This window comes from Phragmites australis, chromosome 10, assembly GCF_958298935.1.
Source record: "Phragmites australis chromosome 10, lpPhrAust1.1, whole genome shotgun sequence".
NCBI lineage: Eukaryota > Viridiplantae > Streptophyta > Magnoliopsida > Poales > Poaceae > Phragmites > Phragmites australis.
In genome coordinates, this window is record NC_084930.1 from 6,488,444 (window position 1) to 6,507,376 (window position 18,933).

The 18,933-nt window shown below is 43.7% G+C and overlaps 1 protein-coding gene and 1 pseudogene across 2 annotated transcripts; one reads left to right on the forward strand and one right to left on the reverse strand.

Annotated features, from left to right (window-relative positions):
• The first annotated feature begins 6,034 nt into the window (after positions 1–6,034).
• Positions 6,035–15,722, forward strand: LOC133883338 (uncharacterized). 2 transcript variants are annotated; one of them, XM_062322634.1, is made up of 9 exons: positions 6,035–11,084; positions 11,645–11,846; positions 11,946–12,093; positions 12,560–12,644; positions 13,133–13,208; positions 13,304–13,574; positions 13,659–13,701; positions 13,789–13,892; positions 14,952–15,722. In XM_062322634.1, exons 1-9 carry the CDS (start codon positions 6,380–6,382, stop codon positions 15,363–15,365), a joined length of 6,048 nt encoding a protein of 2,015 aa, XP_062178618.1. In that variant the 5' UTR covers positions 6,035–6,379; the 3' UTR covers positions 15,366–15,722. The 2 variants fall into 2 exon arrangements, with proteins under 2 accessions (XP_062178618.1, XP_062178619.1); XM_062322635.1 differs by having other exon boundaries at positions 6,035–11,024.
• A 77-nt stretch (positions 15,723–15,799) lies between these two features.
• On the reverse strand, positions 15,800–17,567 carry LOC133883339 (protein TIC 21, chloroplastic-like; annotated as a pseudogene).
• Between the last annotated feature and the right edge of the window lie 1,366 nt (positions 17,568–18,933).

Here is an 18,933-nt window from a genome sequence, read left to right on the forward strand (position 1 = left end):
TTTTGCGGGGGTACTGTAGCACTGGAAATCAATTCCAACCGACCCGTACCGAGTGCTACCGAGAGAATATGGCCATGTATATTTGCCTGACAGCGGGACCGGAGAGAGAAAAAGAGGAGTAGAAGGTAGGAAATAGGGTAGCTGTTGGAGATAAAAAAAATAAGGGATGCTGTAATAGTGATAGGGGATGTTGTAATAGTATTTTTGAGGATGAAAATTTAAGGTAGCTACTGGAGATGGCCTAAGGCGCTAATATGCCTCACGATTCAAACATAAGAAGAGAAAAACACTAACCATGTTATGTGCTGCCGAACCTCCATACTGATAAGCAAGCGCCTCCCCTGTTTATGTTCCGATCAGGTTTGACAGAGAGAGACAGCAACATGACCACTCTCGCACTGAGCCTATGGCTGCATTGATCTGCTCATATTTGCAGCGTAATTTTTAGAGAGAGAAAGGGACCAGAGACCTTGATATGGGACACCGAAATAAACTCAAAAGACGATAGACTTTGCACGCTAGAGCCCTCACATACACTAGCGAGTGAAGTCACGGATCGACCCTTGACCTCCGACCGAAGGTATGCTAGAGCCTTTGCCTATACAGATAGGTGAAGTCGCGGATCGACCTTTGACCTCCGACCGAAGGCCTACCAGAGCCTTCGCCTGTATTTTCTGAAACACAACTGCAACATTCATCAATGCTCAGCTACCGGCAGACTTTGACTTACCATCCAAAGGGGTACGAGAGATCATCCCCCAACAGAAGCCCCCCATAGGTAAGGTTCATCTTCGAGGGCCCGAGCCTGCAAATCGGATGATATAGCTCAACACCGTCCCACCGTGGGGATCCCCACGGACGGCGCCAACTGTTGAAACCTAAATCCCTAAACAAGGAAGGCCTTCGCGTGGAGGGGAAGCCGAAGGCTTTAGGGTGTGATTCGTGTTAGGAGGGTGAAATAATCTTAATTCCTCTGTCACCTTAGTTACAATATGACCCTATTTACAGCTTGTACTCAACCACTCCACGCTATGATTTATAGTTTCACCCTCTCAACTACCACATTTCCGGTATATTCGGAGGGTATTATGATACTATCAAGTACATATGCATAATTACAACTATACCCTGAGCGACTATGCGGGCTTCGACATCCACCGGGCGCCTTCGGTCAGTCCCGTCACTACACCGCGGGTCACCCTTTGGTCTCCACCCGAAGGCACGCCAAAGCCTTCACCTACACTGGTGAGTGAAGTAGCAGATCGACCCTTAACGGGTAGGTGAAGTCACGGATCGACCTTCGGCCTCCGACCGAAGGCCCACCAGAGCCTTCACATATATTTCCTGAAACACAACTGTGACATTCATCAGTGCCCAGCTACCGGCAGACTTTGACTTGCCATCCGAAGGGGTACGGGAGATCATCCCCCAACAATGTTCATGACCAAGAGTGCGATATTTCGAAATATCTAAACACCCTGTAGGAGTTACAACTTTACTCATAAGACTTGAGGACCATACAGCTTGAGTGACCACACAAGTCTACTTAATGGGGTTGTCGGTGAATCAGGAACCAGGGGTCCCCGAATCCCGAGGCCAGGTCAGCAATTTGCCACGTGGTGCCCTCCCGCGGAGATCATCTTCGCTAGGTACGAGAAGACTAAGTCCCGGGAGGGGGTGCTCGGGGCCATGAACAGTGGTCCTCGAGTACCCAAGTCCCCCGACAACCAGAAAAGCCGAGTACCGGGAAGGGTGTGCTCAGGGCTACGAACAGTGGCCCCCGAGCACCCGAGTACCCCGAGGACCCAAGGAAGGTAGTTCCGGGAGAGAGTGCTCGGGGCTGCAAGCAGCGGCCCCCGAGCACTCGGTTCCCCGAGGATCTGAACAGTCAATTCCGGGAGAGAGTGCTCGGGGCCGTGAACAGTGGCCCCCGAGCACTCGGTTCCCCGAGGACCAAGAAATGGCATTTCCGGGAGAGAGTGCTCGGGGATGTGAACAGTGACCCCTCGAGCACTCGGTTCCCCGATGGCCCAAGAAGTCCTTCGCCGGTGGCCCCCACGGGGGTCCAGCGGTGAGGTGTCAGCCAGTGAAAGGCCTAATGGCGCATTTAAGAGGGCGCGTGGCCTGTCACTTCTAACTGCTCTTGCCACACTCGGTGCCAGTCCCTGTCACGTTCTGGCAGGAGGGCATGGGGACATTTAATGCACGGGTCCCATCCCGCGTCATCCGGCGCGCCTCGGGATAGCATCGCAAGGCCCAAAGCGCCCCGCCTGCCGCCCTGCTGTGTCAGACGTACAAGACCGGGCGGGCACGCCGGGCTGCTCTATGGCTTCCTGGTGGGCTCTCTCCGCGGCGCCCGTTGCAGAGCGCATCATGATGACCGAGACCGGGCGGGGGGCGCGTTTTCAACCCTTCCCCCCCCCCTCCGTCACTTCGCGCAGCAGCCCATGATGGCTGCTTTTCCATTTATAGCACCTTGGAACTCGTGCCCTCCCTTTCGGGGCATGCTACCGCCGGCGAGTATTTAAGAGAGCCAGTGGGCACGGACAAGAACAGAGGCTCGGACGCTAGGATTCTGAGAGACTAATAGGCGAAGACTCTGAGACACTCCGACTCTCGGACGAAGATCCAAGACAAAGGTTCAGTACAAGCACGGAAGCTGAGATCATCGAAGAACAAGGAGCCCGAAGCTCTAGGATAGACAAACATTCTTGTAACCAACAACATCCCTAAGAGACAATCTCAGGGCATTTATAACATCCACACAGGAGTAGGGTATTACGCTCAGTGCGGCCCGAACCTGTCTAAAAACCTCCAGAGCATTTACTGCATTCTGCATTAGATCATTCCATCCCACCTGCCATCGCATTTACACCAATTTATTTCTCCTGCAAACAGATTCAAAATCATCCCCGGCCGAATCTCAAAGGGGGTCCCTCCGGATCCCTGCTTTAGGAGTTCACCCTCCGATAGGGGTACTCGTGCCAACCTTTCCCAATAAACCTCAACCATTTGAATCAAGCATCGCTCAGTGCGGAGCCTACTTAGGTTAATTCTCGAAGCAACCTTAAGGGTCTCTTATAAGTTCGCCCACTTCCACCGTCGATGTGCAAGATCAAATGATCACAGCTACAAATGTATTCGGCTTATCTTACCCTTAGATCGATATGTGGTAAGTATGGTAAGTGTTAGAGCAAACTGCAATAACAATCGATGCTTAAGAGATGTAAGGAGTCTATGATGTCCGGGTTTCTCTCCTGACCTACCCCTGGGAACTCCACATCAGGACAAGAGAAACACCCCCAACACCACTCACATCTCGCCTCATCCTCACTACTCAACCAACTAACACCATCAACCTAACATTATCCTCAATGTGATAGTAATTAAAGCCTATAGCTCGTGAACGGGGGTTGAACCACCGCTCAACTTCTACCGAATAATCTATGCATGACTAAGCATTTCGGTTAACTTTTAAACTAGACCATTATCAAGTTAAACATTGTTTACAAGGAGATGGATCACCAATAACTCAAAACGGGGTGTAATGCATCAACATTGGTTCTACCTATACAAGACAAGACATCAACTCAATAACATGCATAACGTACATAAAGCACATTTTATCATATTAGACACATATGATCTAAATTAATGTAAGAAACATGCTTAAATGTTTGCCTTGCTGCTCACATGGCTACCTAATGCTACCCACACAGAATTCATAGAACCTGTGCGGGTCGATGTCACCTTCAACCACACCCGTGTCACGCTCTAGATCCTCATTCACTAAAGAAGAACACGTGCAATGATAAGTATGAATGAACTTCAACAATGTATGTTACAATATGCATAACAACAAGCTAAAAGTGTAAGATATGCGAAATAATAGCAAACTTTGCGATCTCAACAACTTCAAAAGGCTAACAGGAGGCTGGAGACTTTGGGTCAAACTCGGAACCTCCGGGTTCTGAAACATCTGGGTTGTTCTCCGGACGGAGTTCTTGGTTAGCCATTTTTGAATTAACTCGGAAGGTCCGGGCTGAGTCCGGAACCTCCAAGTTAGGCCGGAATGTCCGTGCGACGCTCTGAGCTAGAGTCCTCTGCTAAATCTAAATTAAATTTACCCGCACCTTCCGGGTTTAACCAATGGGCAGACTTGCACATCTCGATGATCTTTCTCGATCGATTTGATTCGCATGTTAAATACATTCCACCTAAACATGGATATACACTACACAAAAAGGTTCTAAACTCAAATTGTACCCTAAACCCTAACGATTTTTTGAGCACAATTTATTGGAATGTTCCATGTCTACCTAGAACATTCGAGCAATACTTGGACTATCTGGATTGTCTAGAGAGGTTCTTCGAGAGGGGAAACTCGGCCGATTTTATTTGTGAGACTCTCCAAACCAAAGGAAAATATATTTGACATAGTTCATAGAGTCTAGAACTCACTCACCAGCTTACAACACGATTCTTAGCACAAATCTCATCCGAATACTTTATTTTCTCCAAAGCTTAAGAACTTGAGAACATTGCAAACTTAGCTCTAAACTCGAAATTGATCCACCAATTCATGCATTCTTACCGGCGAAAGCCTAAGGAACTTACCCATGATACTTGTGGAGGTTGGTGACCACCGGATGATGAAGGAAACGAAGAAATCGCTCGGGAAGAGGAGTTCAATCATGGTTCCTCGTGCTTCAAGCAAGAACATCAAGAATGGCTCGAATCTTTTGAAAAATGCAAACAAATTAGATAGATGAGAATCTTATGAGCTAGTGGTTATATGAATACTATATATGTACCTCTATTTGGCTTCTAGAGGGAGAAAGTGAGGGAAAAAGCGAGAGCTTGAGAGAGGGGGGAACTTAGGCTGCATGGTGGGAGGGAGGGAGAGAGAGAGGGAGTTGGTGGGGACTGCTGCACCAAGAGGAGATGAGGTGGTTGGCCCACCTATGTGGGCTCCACATGCTAGAGAAAGAAGTTTGTTTTAACTGTGAATTTATTTCTTTCTCTCATCTAATTGACTTAAAACTAAGTTCTCTAATGCTCTAAAATAAAATTGCTCAAAATTTAACCTAATGCTTAAGAAACATGATTAAACTTAGTTACGTAATTATGGCTTCACAACGTGACATGAACTTTTTAAAAATCATAAAGAAATTAATAAAACTCTAAATAAAGTGAAACTAATTTTATACATCCTCTTAAGGTACACCCTACACATAAAAAATATGTTTTTGCATGTTAATATTTTGCTTAACGTGAACACTACTAAATGAGATGCACGCTTTTTATTTTTTCTCCAAACTTCCTCTCCATAAAATATGATGCAAATGATATTATTTTTGATTTTTTTCACAAAAGGTCTTAGAATTATGTAGGAAAAATAATGGTAAATATGAAAAGGTTAATTACAGTGTTGTTTATTAATATGTTCACTTTCTGCTGGTGAATTTTGTAAAAATTATGGAGAAATTAATGAAACTCTAAATGAAGTGAAACTAATTTTAAATATTCTCTTAAGATACATCCTAAAAGAAAAATATATATTTACATGTTAAGCTTTTTTTTGACATAAGTTAATAAATGAGCTGTACGTTTTAATTTTTTTTCTTTTTTCAAACTTTCTTCTTATAAAATATGATTCAAACGATATTATTTTTAATTTTTTTATATAAGATCTTAGAATTGTCTATTTTTTTTAGTTTTTATTTTTTTTCCGGATCGGTAAGATCAGTAATTACAATTATCGATCGGTAACTGACGAATTTTTCAAACCCTGAGTCTAGTTGGAGGCGCCTAATCTGTTTTGTGTAGCGGCTAAATTTTGACGTAGAATTTTCTAAAAACATTTGACGTAGCTGTATTAGCCACCATACAAACAACCCCACGTACAGTCCGAGAGAACTCTGTTGGCATGACTACAGAAAATGTGTTGGCCTACTCTTGCCACGTTGCTCACCACCAACCAGGCTTGACTCGTACCGGCCGGCGCCTCCTCGGGTGACCCAAACGTCACAGCAGCTCGCGCTTTCCCCGCACCAAAAGGGGCACGCCCGTCGGTCACGCTGCGAGAATTCCATCCAGGCAGCCAAAGCCAATACGGCAAAATCGACCGGCGGCAGCCACGGATTCCCGCACCGCGCCACGCGCAGCGCAGCCGGCCGATCGCGCTCCAGCTGCCGTCGCCGGCTGGGCAAGGCAAGCAGAGCAGCCGCCGCCGCCCACCCCCAACCACCAACGCTGCACGCGGTTCCCACCTCCTCCAACCCTAGAACGCCCCGCCGCCGAATCGGAACTGCAATTCACCGAGCCCGAACCAATCGAACCCTTCCTCTCCTCGCCAGTTCGTCGAGCGGCGACCGGCATGGATCCGCACCCGCCCTTCGAACACCTGCACCACCGCCGCGCCCACCCCGGCCACCACTGCCCGGATCAGCACCGCCACCACTACCCCGACCAGCACCGCCACCACTTGGCCGGCGGTGTCGGCGGCGGCGCTGCCCTCACGCGGTCCAGGTACGACATGGGCTCCCACCCGATCCAGTACCTCCCTTCCGACCACCAGCACCAGCATCACCACCACCTCCCGCGCGTCCAGCCCCCGCCGCTGCCCCCGCCACCTTCCCCACCGCACCACCGCCACGACGGCCCCCAGTACACCGCCCTCCCGCTCCGCGCCCCACCGGAAATCTACTCCCCGCCGCCATACCACAATCCCCCTCTCCACGACCTATACCACCAGCAGCGTCACGGCGGCGACGACTTCCGCGCCGCCGACGAGATCCGCCGCGTCCCCAGCCACCACTACCATCCGCCGCTGCAGCAGCACCATCAGCAGCTACCACAGCTCCCGTGGGAGGAGGCTGAGGAGGATAGGCGCCGCTACGCCGCCCTCCAGCACCGGTTATCACCGCCTGAATTGCGGAAGAGGCACCGCTGCGCCATGCATGACACTGGTGACCTTGAGAGCACCTCCAGCTCTGATCCACCTCCCCGCCGCCAGAGGCAGCATCTTCACACCAGCTACACTCCGGATGACAGTTTTGTAGGTAGGACAGCCACCAATCCGGGTTACAGCAGGCATGAGGGCTTCATGATGCACAGCGACAGTAAGGGTAACAGGAAGATACCGACGTCCGCATCGACTATGCTGCCTGGCTCACCTCACTCCATGGATAGTGGGTATCTGAGGCGCCCCCCGCAAAAGAGCGCCCCGGCGAGAGTGTCTGTGTGGCAGCGGATAGAGGAGAACCCCTCAGCATATGCACCGTCTTCACCACGACAGCCGCCAAAGGAGGTGCATATTTCACCAAGCAAGACAAAGAACACTGGGTCTGCAAAGGAATTGACCAGTGTGGTTTCTCTGGATTGCAAGGCGAAGAATGCTGATTGTAAGGATAGTAGTGATAGTGCAGGAATGAAGAAGAGTACTGGAAAGAAAAATGAGAAGGTGTTGGCCTCGGTGCTTGTGAAGCCTTCTCCAGAGTCCAAGGAAAAAGAAAGGGCTATCAAAAAGGTTACCGGGAAGCCTGTTATGGTTCAGAATAATGTAGCAGGTTCCACTAGTGGAAGTGTGTTTTCGACTGCTTGTCCTGGGACTGGTGTGAAGAAAGTGAAAAAAATAGTCATCAAGAAGATTGTTAGGAAGATCAATGGCAAAGATAAACAAACGGGTACTTCAATTGTTTTAGACAAGAAGGATAGTATTGTTGCTAATGCAAATGTTTGTGAGAAAGAAGAAGGTGAGATCACAGAAAAGGATGTTATTTCTGCACACAATTTGGTCAGCACTAGTGATACAGCTGGAGTTGGTAGTAGTGTGGAGGTCGATAAGGAACAAAATGACGACTTGATGAATCTGAGCAAAAGCAGTGCTACTTCAGCTATTGAATGCACAGATATTCTTGATACAACAAGTGTTAGCGGGAGTCAACATCCTGAAAAAGAGGATAAAAGCTTCATGAGTTCAGGTGACAGTAATGCTGCTTCAGTCATTGACTCTACTAAAGTACTTGATACAACTGGGAGTGAGCATCCCGGGAAAGAAGAGGATAGGGGTTCCATGGATTTAGGTGGTAAAAATGCTGCTCTTGTGTCTGAGAATGGCAATTCTCATAAGGAAGAGGGCATGTCTGTTTCGGGTGCAGTGAACATTGTAGTTGCAAGTAATTCCCCAAGAATGCCCGATGCAGTGAAATTGCATAAGTGTGATGTTTCCATCATGGAAAATAGTGCTGTCTGCGGGGATGGAATTAAGGATGATAGGAGACGAGTTTGTAGAAGTGAGAATGGCAGGAAGGAAGATAGTAATATATTGATTGGTTCAAATGAAGAAGGTGATCTCGCTGTAAACAATTCCTTTAGAAGTCCTAGTACAGCTGAAGTTAGCATGCCTGCGTGCAAGGATGTTCACAGAAAAGAGAGTATTATTTTGATGGGTTCAAATGAAATGTGTGTTGCTTCTTTAGCCGACTTTGTGGAAGCTCCCAAGATAGCTGAACCCAGTGCAACTCAGGGTGCCTGTAAGGAAGAAGGTAATACGCTGAACAATACAAGGGACATGGATATAGTATCTGTTAGCTCTTGGGGATCCCTTAATACTATGGAAAATAGTGTCCATGAAGACATCCAGGATAAAGAGGGCAGAATCCCCATGGAACTAAGTAAGCCTAATGCTTCTGGGACACACCATGTGAATGCTCCCAATAGATTGGAAGTTAGTGTCAATGAAGATATCCAGGAGAAAGAGTGCAGAACACCCATGGAATCCCACGAAGCTGCTACATCTGTGACACACCATGAGAAGGCTCCTAATACACTGGAAGTGAATATTCAGAACAAAGAGAGGCAGATGCCCATTGATTCAAGTGCTTCTAAAACAATACAGCATGTAGAAGCTCCTAATACAGCTGAAGTTTTTATCAATATGTTTGTTGGGAGTGACGTGGGTAAGAGCCCCATGGAGTCAAATGAAACACATGTTGGCCCTTTAGATAATTCTGTGCATACTCCAGAATCTGTTGTAGCTGGTGGAACTGATGATAGTTGCACGCAAGAGCTTCTCCATGATGAGAAAACCGCTTTAGATAAGACAGACTTGCACCTGGAAGTTGCAGATATGGAATTCACGGATCTGCCATTATCCAGAAATGTAGACAGCAGAATTGTGCCGCTGGATGGTGATCCTATGGAGGATTCATCTGGTGCTGTTGTTTTGAATAATGATGTTCGAAAGATCAGTGTATCTCAAGCAGCAGAACTGATGCATCTTCATAGAGCCCATCTATCTCCTGATAATTTATCCTTGTTACATTCTCATGATTCTCCATATGTATCTGGTAATAGTGAGCACTCTGTTCCTACAGCTTTGACCCTTGGTAATAATATCTATTTCAGTAGTGCAGAGAGTGAGGGACAGCCTGAGGAAAACCATAAGCTAATAGAAGGAAACCAAGGATTGGATGTTGTGTCAGTGACGGATTTCGGTAATATCAACAAAAGAAAAGGTGAATCTGGCAATGATTTGATCAATGCAGGTGTTCGGAACTGGTTGACTTTACCACTGGCAGTCAACTATGTGAATAATGATGCTACTATTAGTATGGATAGGTTTGGTTTGGACCAGATTGTGGATGAATGTACTTCCGTTAGTCAGGCTCATGATAATATTCCAGATATGGACCATCGTGGGAGTATTGGTGCTTTCCTTGGTCAGGATCAGAGCCTTAAGCTATGTGGTAGTAATATGCCTCAATCCAACTTGTTGGCACCCGAAGGGGTTGGTAATGAGAGTGAGATTGTTCTCCCAGGCTCCTCTGTTAGTTCTGTAGATGTTTTAGATCAATATAGCTATCCCACGATGGATAAACCTGTAGATACCACTAATAAACACATTCTCTTACCTTCACAATCTGCTGGTGCGACAGCTGGAGAGTTAGCTTCTTCTCAGGTATATGTTGATCCAGATCATACGTTTCACAGTAATACTGAGGATCCTGTGGTTGAATCAGGCACAAAGCCTGACTTGTTATCTTCTTGGGTTGAAGCCATTGTGTCAGAAACTAAAAGAGAACATCAACCATGCAAATCCACTCTACTTTCTGTTAGTTCTTCAGACAAGTTATTAGGACCAAAGGAGGATAACAGGAAGGCAGTGTCAGATTCAGTAGTAAACTCCACAGTAAAATCTCCTCCCAGGATGAATATTACAAGCTCCACAGTTACCAAGGTACCTACTAAGCAGGTGGCTTTGCCCAGTTCATCCCGAGAGGCCCCTCGCTTAACCCAGAATGCAAGGCACAGAACATGGCATCGTGACAACGTGTCACCTTCTACTTCATCTTTGCATGCTTCACAGCCTTCAGGATTGACCCATAAACTACCACTGAAGAAGAATGCTAAAGCTCAAAACTCTTATATCCGCAAGGGTAATGCCCTCATTAGAAATCCAGCCACCGGAAATCATCCTCATTCTTCTAGTCTGGATGCTCAAAATAAGTTGAGTAAGCCTGTTATGAGGAGAAGCTTGAACTTTGTCAGGAAAGTTGATTCAAATGATGCTGTAGCACATTCTAATATTGCAGTTGAGAGACCGAAGACTCCCCCTTTGCCACTTTACACCAAATCCATCAATTGCACTACAAACCTTTCAGAGCCATTGTCTCAGACATTGCAGACGCAGAAGGTTCTTGAAACCGAAAAGGAAGATTCTAATGGGCAGGTTAATTTAGGAGTTGATAACCCAGGTGTTATTGGCATGCAGAAATCTGAATCCCTGGATGCTTGTAAAGTGGTTTATGTCAGACAAAAGTCAAATCAACTAGTTGCTGCACAGGGGCAACAACCTGGTGACCCGATTAACAGTTCGATGGATAAGGTTCATTCGCTGCAGCCATCCACAACATCTGATCTCTGTTTTAAGAAAAGGAAAAATCAGATTATTTTGGGTTCCTCCTCGTCTGATGTTCCAAGTGCGAAAGATATGACTCAGGCTGAGAACTTAAACTCAGGTGAGAATAAAGTTCTAACGTTTGCTAGCATCACTGCGGCCAAGGACAGACCACGTAAAGGTAACATGTTATATAAAATATCTGTTCTTTGTACTTTCTTGAGTAACTGCTGTTTAATTAAAATGTCAACATTTCTAGTACATTGGAATTTTGACCGGAAATTACATAATAATGTATTTCACATCTATCATGCAAGTGGTTCTACTTGTCTTTTTGTTTATTACAACTAACTTCATCAGCGTAAGTAACTTTAACAAATTGAAGGATTGAGAACTACAAGTTAATCTGATTAAAATGGCCACCAAACTAGGAAATTCTGGTTATAGAAGTCCTTTCCTCTTAGTATCCCACCCTTCACCCCCTGAAACTCTAGGAATGATCACCTTTCCCCTGCTTCATTAATGATGACTTCACATTTTGCTTATAAGAATCGATCAGTCCTTTTGTTTAACTTTTGTGTAGATTATTAATCTAATTTGTTATCTCCTTGTTTATTCTTTTTGTTTTTTGGGGTCTCTTGACCTTGACCTGCCTTTTGAGGGCATGCAGACTGGTACTGGAATAATAAAGCAATGCTATTTCGTTTGAACTATCATTTGCATAAACTTTTCTAAATGCAGCTCTTCAGACATTAAGTACTGTGGGAAGTTTCTCTCACGTGTGGACACTTAGTGGACAACATCCACAGAAAAAACCTTTTGTGGGAACTAGTCATATGAAGGTCTTCCCGCGTATGCTTCCATGGAAAAGAAAAGTGCTGTGCCAGAACATTAGAAGCAGTTACTCCCCATCGGTGAACACAAGCTGCTTAGGGATAGTCAGGTAATCAATAGAAGACTGGTCTGATCTTTTCCCTCTTCTCTATTGAATCGGTCCATTCAATTTGTTTATGGTAAACCTTGATCCCTTATCATTTTTCAGAAAACTATTGCAAACAAGGAAGAGAGGTATGGTTTATACTGTCTCTACTAATGGATTCTCTCTACGAAAATCTGGGGTGTTAAGCATAGGTGGATCAAGTTTGAAATGGTCAAGGTCTCTTGAGAAAGGTTCTCAAAAGGTTAATGAGGTACTGAATTCAAAGATGCATGTTCTTCCTGATTCTTCATATCTAGTGTCCTTGTGATTTATTCATCGTACCATTATATTCAGACAAGAATTGTAATTTGAAAAAAAAATAGTAAATATAGCCTGTCGAACTTTTTTTGCTATCAAAGTTTCTAATTGAAGTTTGTTGGCTAATCTCGAATGTAAATGATGATTCTTGATCGTTCCCTGTTTTGGAGAGTTTACTTTATTAAACAGCCAGTAGAGTTTACTTTATTAGACTACCAGGAGAGTCAGTAGAACAGCTACACGACCGGCTTTTGGATTCCTGGTTTCACTTGTTAAATCTTAATTTTTTAGAATCGATACCCTTTGATTATCTCTGTACTTTGAAACTATGAGCACATTATTCTGCATAGTTTATAGAGCTGCTACGTTGCACTAGTTTTCCTTGATCAGACTAGTACAAATTGAAATCTGGATTGCAGGAAGCTACGCGGGCAATTGCTGAAGTTGAAAGAAAGAGAAGAGAGAAGAGAAAGCGACAGTCTCTCCGTAACAAAGGAAGAAATAGTAATGCTTTAAGTTGTTTATCAGATATGGTTCAATCTTTTTTTGCCACTATCTTGGGATGGTTGAATTGCTAAAAACATATGCACCCGAGATTCACAACTGACCACTTCCGTACTATGCAATTGTTCCTTTTTCTATAACTTCCAAGCTCCTCCGCCTTAAAAATTTAATGAGTCACTGACGTACTGGATGTATATTTCAATTTGTGTTGCGTACCACACGAGACATACTCTTTGCAAGCCTAGTTTCAGAACCATGGTTGATTAATTATTTATAACTTCCGATGGGTATACCTATTAGACAAACAGGTTTCCCCAGTTTTAGTCACTGAATAAAACCTTTCCATGCGGAACACATTACTCTGAACTGCCTTTCTTAGAGTGATCAGTATCTAGCCTCCTGATCGTCATATCTGATTGTTCATTTGCTCACCAGATTTGTTATTTGTATTGTTTTCACTGATACTTCATGATTGCCAAAATTTTCAGATCACCCTGGACCTGTTGCTGCCAATCACTTAAGAAATAACGACCAAGCATCTTCAGATTCAAGGGTTTGCAATGAGTATGTTTTTCACCATGCTACTGCTTGCATGATGGCTCATCTTAAAGAAAAATAATAATCATGGTGTCTTGTTTACTACTTGTCATTTTAAGCAGATATGTTCGCGTTAACAAGGGTAACCAACTGGTCAGGAATCCAAAGAAAGTAATCCGCATGCTAGCAAGTGAGAAAGTTCGATGGAGTTTGCATACGGTTAGATCACGCTTGGCGAAGAAACAGCAATACTGCCAATTCTTCACTCGCTTTGGCGAGTGTAAAAAATCTGGGGGCAAGTGTCCTTATATTCATGACCGAGCTAAAGTGGCTATCTGTACTAAATTTCTTAAAGGCTTGTGTTCTAATACTAGTTGCAAACTGACTCACAAGGTAAGATCTTTCTTCTTGATTCTACTGTTGATCATGCTTTTGACCAAAAAAAAAACAAAATCATTGTGAGAATCTGTCCTGCAGGTCCTTCCAGAAAGAATGCCAGATTGTTCTTACTTTCTGCGAGGTGATTCATTTCAGTGTCATTGCACCCCTTTTTAACTTTCCTTTTGCAAATATTTTTTTCTTACATATATGTTTGGCTTGGTAACAGGGCTCTGCACCAACATAGCCTGTCCCTATAGGCATGTGAAAGTAAACTCGAATGCACCTGTTTGTGAAGGTTTTTTGAAGGGATATTGTGCTGATGGCGATGAGGTATTTATGATATTACTAGGAATCTACTCATCTTCCTGAATTTTGTTTCCACGCCATTACCTTAAATTGGAAAGTAGGTAGATGCATGTTTGCTGGTGTTCCAAGTGGGGTTGGTCCGCCGTTTCACAAGAGGATAAAGTATGAAATATTCTGCGGGAGTTGTCAGAAACTGAGAAACTTTGGGCGCAGTTGGAGGTTGTCAACAAATAATTCCTTTATCCAAAATTTTATTTCATTGCATGAAACCAGTACCCTAGGAGTTGTCAGAAACTGAGAAACCTTGGGCGCAGTTGGAGCTTGTCAACAAATAATTCCTTTATCCAAAATTTTATTTCTTTGCATGAAACCAGTACCCTAGGACTTTGTTGTTGGAATCTTGGTGGCGACATTAGTAGTGGAATCGCTAAGGGCTGTTTGGATAGCGGTATTTATTTAGATCCAAATACCTAGGACTCAGTTCAAACTGAACTAAATCGCAAAAGTTTAAAAAGCAACCCCCTTTTCCAAACACCCCCAATAAGGTGTTTACTGAACACTATCAGGTTCGCAAATAAAGCATTCAGACCAGGGAATCTTTTCTGTTGTGTTCTCCTTGGTTTGGACTGTGCTGTGATATGGAACGGTTGCCTTTTGTTTCGGTTGTGTATGATCTGACAGCAACCACTATGAGGGAAGTGATTTTTTGAATAATTATTTCTGAATGGATATAGCATAAAGCTATTTTTTCCACTTAGTGTGAACAACATTTTGTGTCAAAAAGAACCAATGTATGAAGACTGATGTTTTCTTCCGTTGTATGGATATTGATCTGACATATTAGGTTTTAAGGAATAAAAACGATTGTTAAAATATCCACATATGTTCAGTTCCATCGTTGCAGCTCATCTAACGTAGTTTAGTGTTGATTTATGATAGAGAAAGACTGTGCAAGTAGAGTAAGCTTTTTTTTCTGGGGCTTGTTCAACTTTTGACTTTGGGGCTTTAGCTGAACCTTTTACATGTTCTGAATTAAGATTACTAATCTGTTCATGGACTTGAAACAATCTCTATTACAAACAGTGTCATAAAAAGCACAGTTATGTATGCCCTGTCTTTGAGGCGACAGGAGAGTGCCCACAACAATCAAGATGCAAGCTTCATCACCCCAAGAAGAAAATCAAATCCAAGAGAAGCAGAGTAGACACCCTCCAAAACAACGGTTGGGGACGGTATTTTGACACAAGCATTGGCCATGACAGTGAGGCAAGGACAGGTTCTTTAGAGGAAGAAGAGCGGCAGAAACAGGAACATGTCTCTGGTGGGCACTTAGCTGACTTCATTGACCTTGGTGCTGATATCGATAGTGTTGCAGACATGGATGCTTCGGATGACATACAGCTGATGGAATTGGACTCAGGGAATCTCAAGATTCAGGCTGATAATCTTGATGCGCTAATCAAGCCACTTCGGATCATGAGAACAGCAAGAGTTTGACGAGTTATTTGTTTGGCCTAGGTACAGTCAGTGTTAATACAGCTTGGTGCACCTCCTGGTTCTGGGCGATCTGTTACACTTATATGAAGAGTCTGAGGCACTGACTGGAGTTTCTCGTTCTTCAAGACTTAGGAAGGGGCGTGCATTGTTTGTTTCGTACATCTTTTCAGCCTTGGTTCGGCGCTTTGTTTTGGTTCGTCCTGTACAGATATCACATAGGGAATATATGGGTTTCACATGCCTCAGGCAGACATAGTGACTTGCTGTATCAATTGTGTATTTTTTTTCAACATATGCAGAGTTGAATGTAACAAACGATCATCTATAGTTGCAAAAGAAATGAAAAGCTTATTTTTACATTGTCTTGCACATGTCTTTGTCATATGCTTGAATGTACGTAAAACATATTTATACGCATTTTGATGCTGAGCGTGAGGTCATTGATGAAGAGCCTCAGGTCAGTCTCACATGTTTTGGAACTTGCCACGCCAACTTTGAAAAGCCAAGGCAGCAAGATCGACTAAAAATCACAGTCCAAAAGAAAAAGAGATCCATGCATAAATGCATGCACAAAAAGATGCACCGTAATGCAATCCAAAACAACAGAAAACTGGAGCAGATGAACAAGGGCCTGGAGGACATGACCGTGATATGGCTCATGTCTGTTTAGGGACTGGGGGCAGCTTCAGCTTGAGGCAACGTCACAAACCGCAGTAGCTCCAGTGAGCTCGATAGCCCAAGAAAATGCTCATGGTAAAATCAACATGTCCAACATAAATTGAAGAATATGTAAGTGGCCCTTCTTGATTAGGTGATGTTCGGAATGACTCTAAGACTTTCTTTAGGATTTTTATTAGACAGTGACTATAAGAGATTATCATACTATACGATTTGATTAATGACTGTCAGCTCTCCTGACCTAGCATGTTCCAATATGCTTGATATGCGCGTTATTTCCTGATTGTCAGCTCTCCTGAATTAGCATGTTCCAATATGTTTTATATGCACGTTATTTTGAACACCACAGAATAAAATGCCGTTCTATAAATTAAGCAGACTACTCTGGAAGTTTGAAGCAGAAAATACCCACAGAAGCTATTCTCACTATGAACTAGAAAGCAAACGATCAACTGGAAAGTAAACAATGACATACCTGAACGAGAAAAACGTCTAAAGCAAGTACAGGACTCTGGCCAGTGGGTATTCCCTGATAATAGGGAACTGAGGAGGTAGTGAGAGCTTTTGCTACTAAAGCACATGCCACGAACTGCAGCACCCATTCCAAGAACATTAAGCACGATACCATTTCTAAGATTCTTAACCACATCAGTGCGAGGAGGTGCCTGGAAAAGGAGCGATCGATTTTAGTTCTGGCTCAGAAGCATGTTAGAATCAGTTCAGCAATAACACCACACAGAAGCAAAAGAATACCAAATATTATTAGGCCCCGTTTGGCTCCTACTAAACAGAATTGGTTTTTGGAGTTTGATTCCAATTCTGATTTAATTTGAAACAGAATTCCATTCCAGCAATTTAACTTCAAGCAAATTTATTGAAAATAGGTCAAATAGCTACAACTAATGTGTGTTGATGGGTGTGATAGGAGCAATATTTTGTTTAACAAAGAAAAATGATACTGCAGTGGTACAATTATTTTAGGCGATGGGAGTACCTTAGCAGGTTCGTTTGCTGTCCTTCTAAGCCTTTCAGAAAGGCGGATATAACCAAATGACCGGAATACAGAGATAAAAGCCACAACAATACCAAGTGCAGTTGCACCGAGTGTAAAGGGAGCTGTTGCATTCCCTGTCGCAACTGCAGAGTATGACAATATTCCAGCCGAAACAGTCGTAAACATCAACTGAGACCAAAATCCCAGGGTATCCAAACTCTTAAAATACCGTGCTGTTTTCTCTAGTTTTTTGCTAACCTGCGAAAAGGAAAGGTAAACACCAATTGGCTAAAACTTAGAAATCATAGCATGCAGAGTAAATAACATGTCAGGGATGAGGTGCCACCGATGGCGGCCGCGCGGCAAGGAGCGACGACGCGCGGTGCCGGAGGCGGTGCGACGACAGAAGGCAGCGACCGCCGCCTCAGCGTCGGGAGGGGCGGCGCCGGGGAGAGCAGGAGCACCTGCATTTTTGTCGTGTGTGGTGTGGGTTTCGGGGCGGTCGCCGGCCATGGGTTCTGGAGCGTGATTCTTTGCTTGGGAATGCGGAGAGCTCCGACAAATTGGGACGATTTCAGAATAACTTTTTTGAAACAGATCAATTTTTTTTGTTGCGAGAGCAAATTAAGAATTCCAAAAGAAAAAAAAAGGAAAAAGTGCTGAGAAGGACTGAATAATTGTTGCTTGCAACATGGTTTGATCATCTCTAACAGATTCCTTTCACATGTCATATTTTTTTTACGAAGAGATTTTTATTTTTTTCAACATTCTAACGTTTTTTTTCATAGTTTACTTTATAAAATGATTCTCAATGTTATTCTCTTTTTTCACTTTACGAATTCTTTCAATTTTTTTTTTGCTAGAGATAAGAAAAAAAATGAGAATAAAAAAGAGAATAAGAAAAAAAAAACGAAATGAAGAGAAAATATTTAAAGATAGCGTAAGGGTAAGAGTTCCAAGAGACATAATTAGCTATAACAACTACAAAAATTCTTGAAGCCATTTACATGTGCGCAGTATCAAAGTTGTTACTATAGTTAAAAGAAAACATTTTGATGCAGCTACTATAGTTGTATCATGATAAAATATTAGGATATATTGCCAATTAAACATTAGTTGAGTTCGTGTAATTTTGAGGAAAAAAGCTTTTTTCACATGCTTGATTTTTTTCTAGGTGACGGCCGTGAGCTGTCTTCAACCTCATGCCGCACATGTTCGTGCCCGCGCTTGACACCGGCTTGCTCCCCCGCCTCCACCCTCCTCCGGCCATCTCCAGCGATGACCCCGTCGTTGGATCCACAGCTACCGCCCCTCCCTCGTTAACCTCTCATCTCGGTTTGCCCCTGTTTCGATCCTGTCCATTGGTCATCCTTCACCATCCCGCCCCTACGCTCGCCTCTTGTGTCAAGTCGACTTGCTTCCCCTGACCTTCTATAAGTCTGGTAGCCATAAAAGAACCTAAATCTCGAAAACCATAATCCTAACCCTAACCCCGCCACCGGCTGCCAAAAACCGTCACATGAACACATTTCCTAAATTTCAGATGTTTGAAATTTAGAATGTGTGAGAAAAAAAAAGGAGGACTCTTTGCTCATATATATTTTCTAAACTGAGCTTAGTAAAGGATGCAAAAAAAAAAACATGTGAACCAGAAAACACGTATTTAGTTTCAAACATGGCAGATGACAAAAAAAAAAACATTGTAATCACCCCAAAGCTGAAAGACCCTTCCTTTTATAAACTTTCAACTTTGTAAATTATGTCGGGAAAACTGCAAATCACCCCTGAACTTTGCTTTGATCTTTAAATTTTACTATAAACTATAAAATCAGTCCTAAATATTAAAATATCATCCAAAATAACACCATAACCAGTGTTGGATGGTGATTTTGCCTA

Bases quoted from the DNA above. Each gene is read 5' to 3' on its own strand.
- LOC133883338 (XM_062322634.1), top strand. From the start codon at position 6,380: ATGGATCCGCACCCGCCCTTCGAACACCTGCACCACCGCCGCGCCCAC. The intron at 11,847-11,945 runs GTAATCAATAGA...ATCATTTTTCAG, and splicing joins AGCTGCTTAGGGATAGTCAG to AAAACTATTGCAAACAAGGA. The intron at 13,575-13,658 runs GTAAGATCTTTC...TCTGTCCTGCAG, and splicing joins GTTGCAAACTGACTCACAAG to GTCCTTCCAGAAAGAATGCC.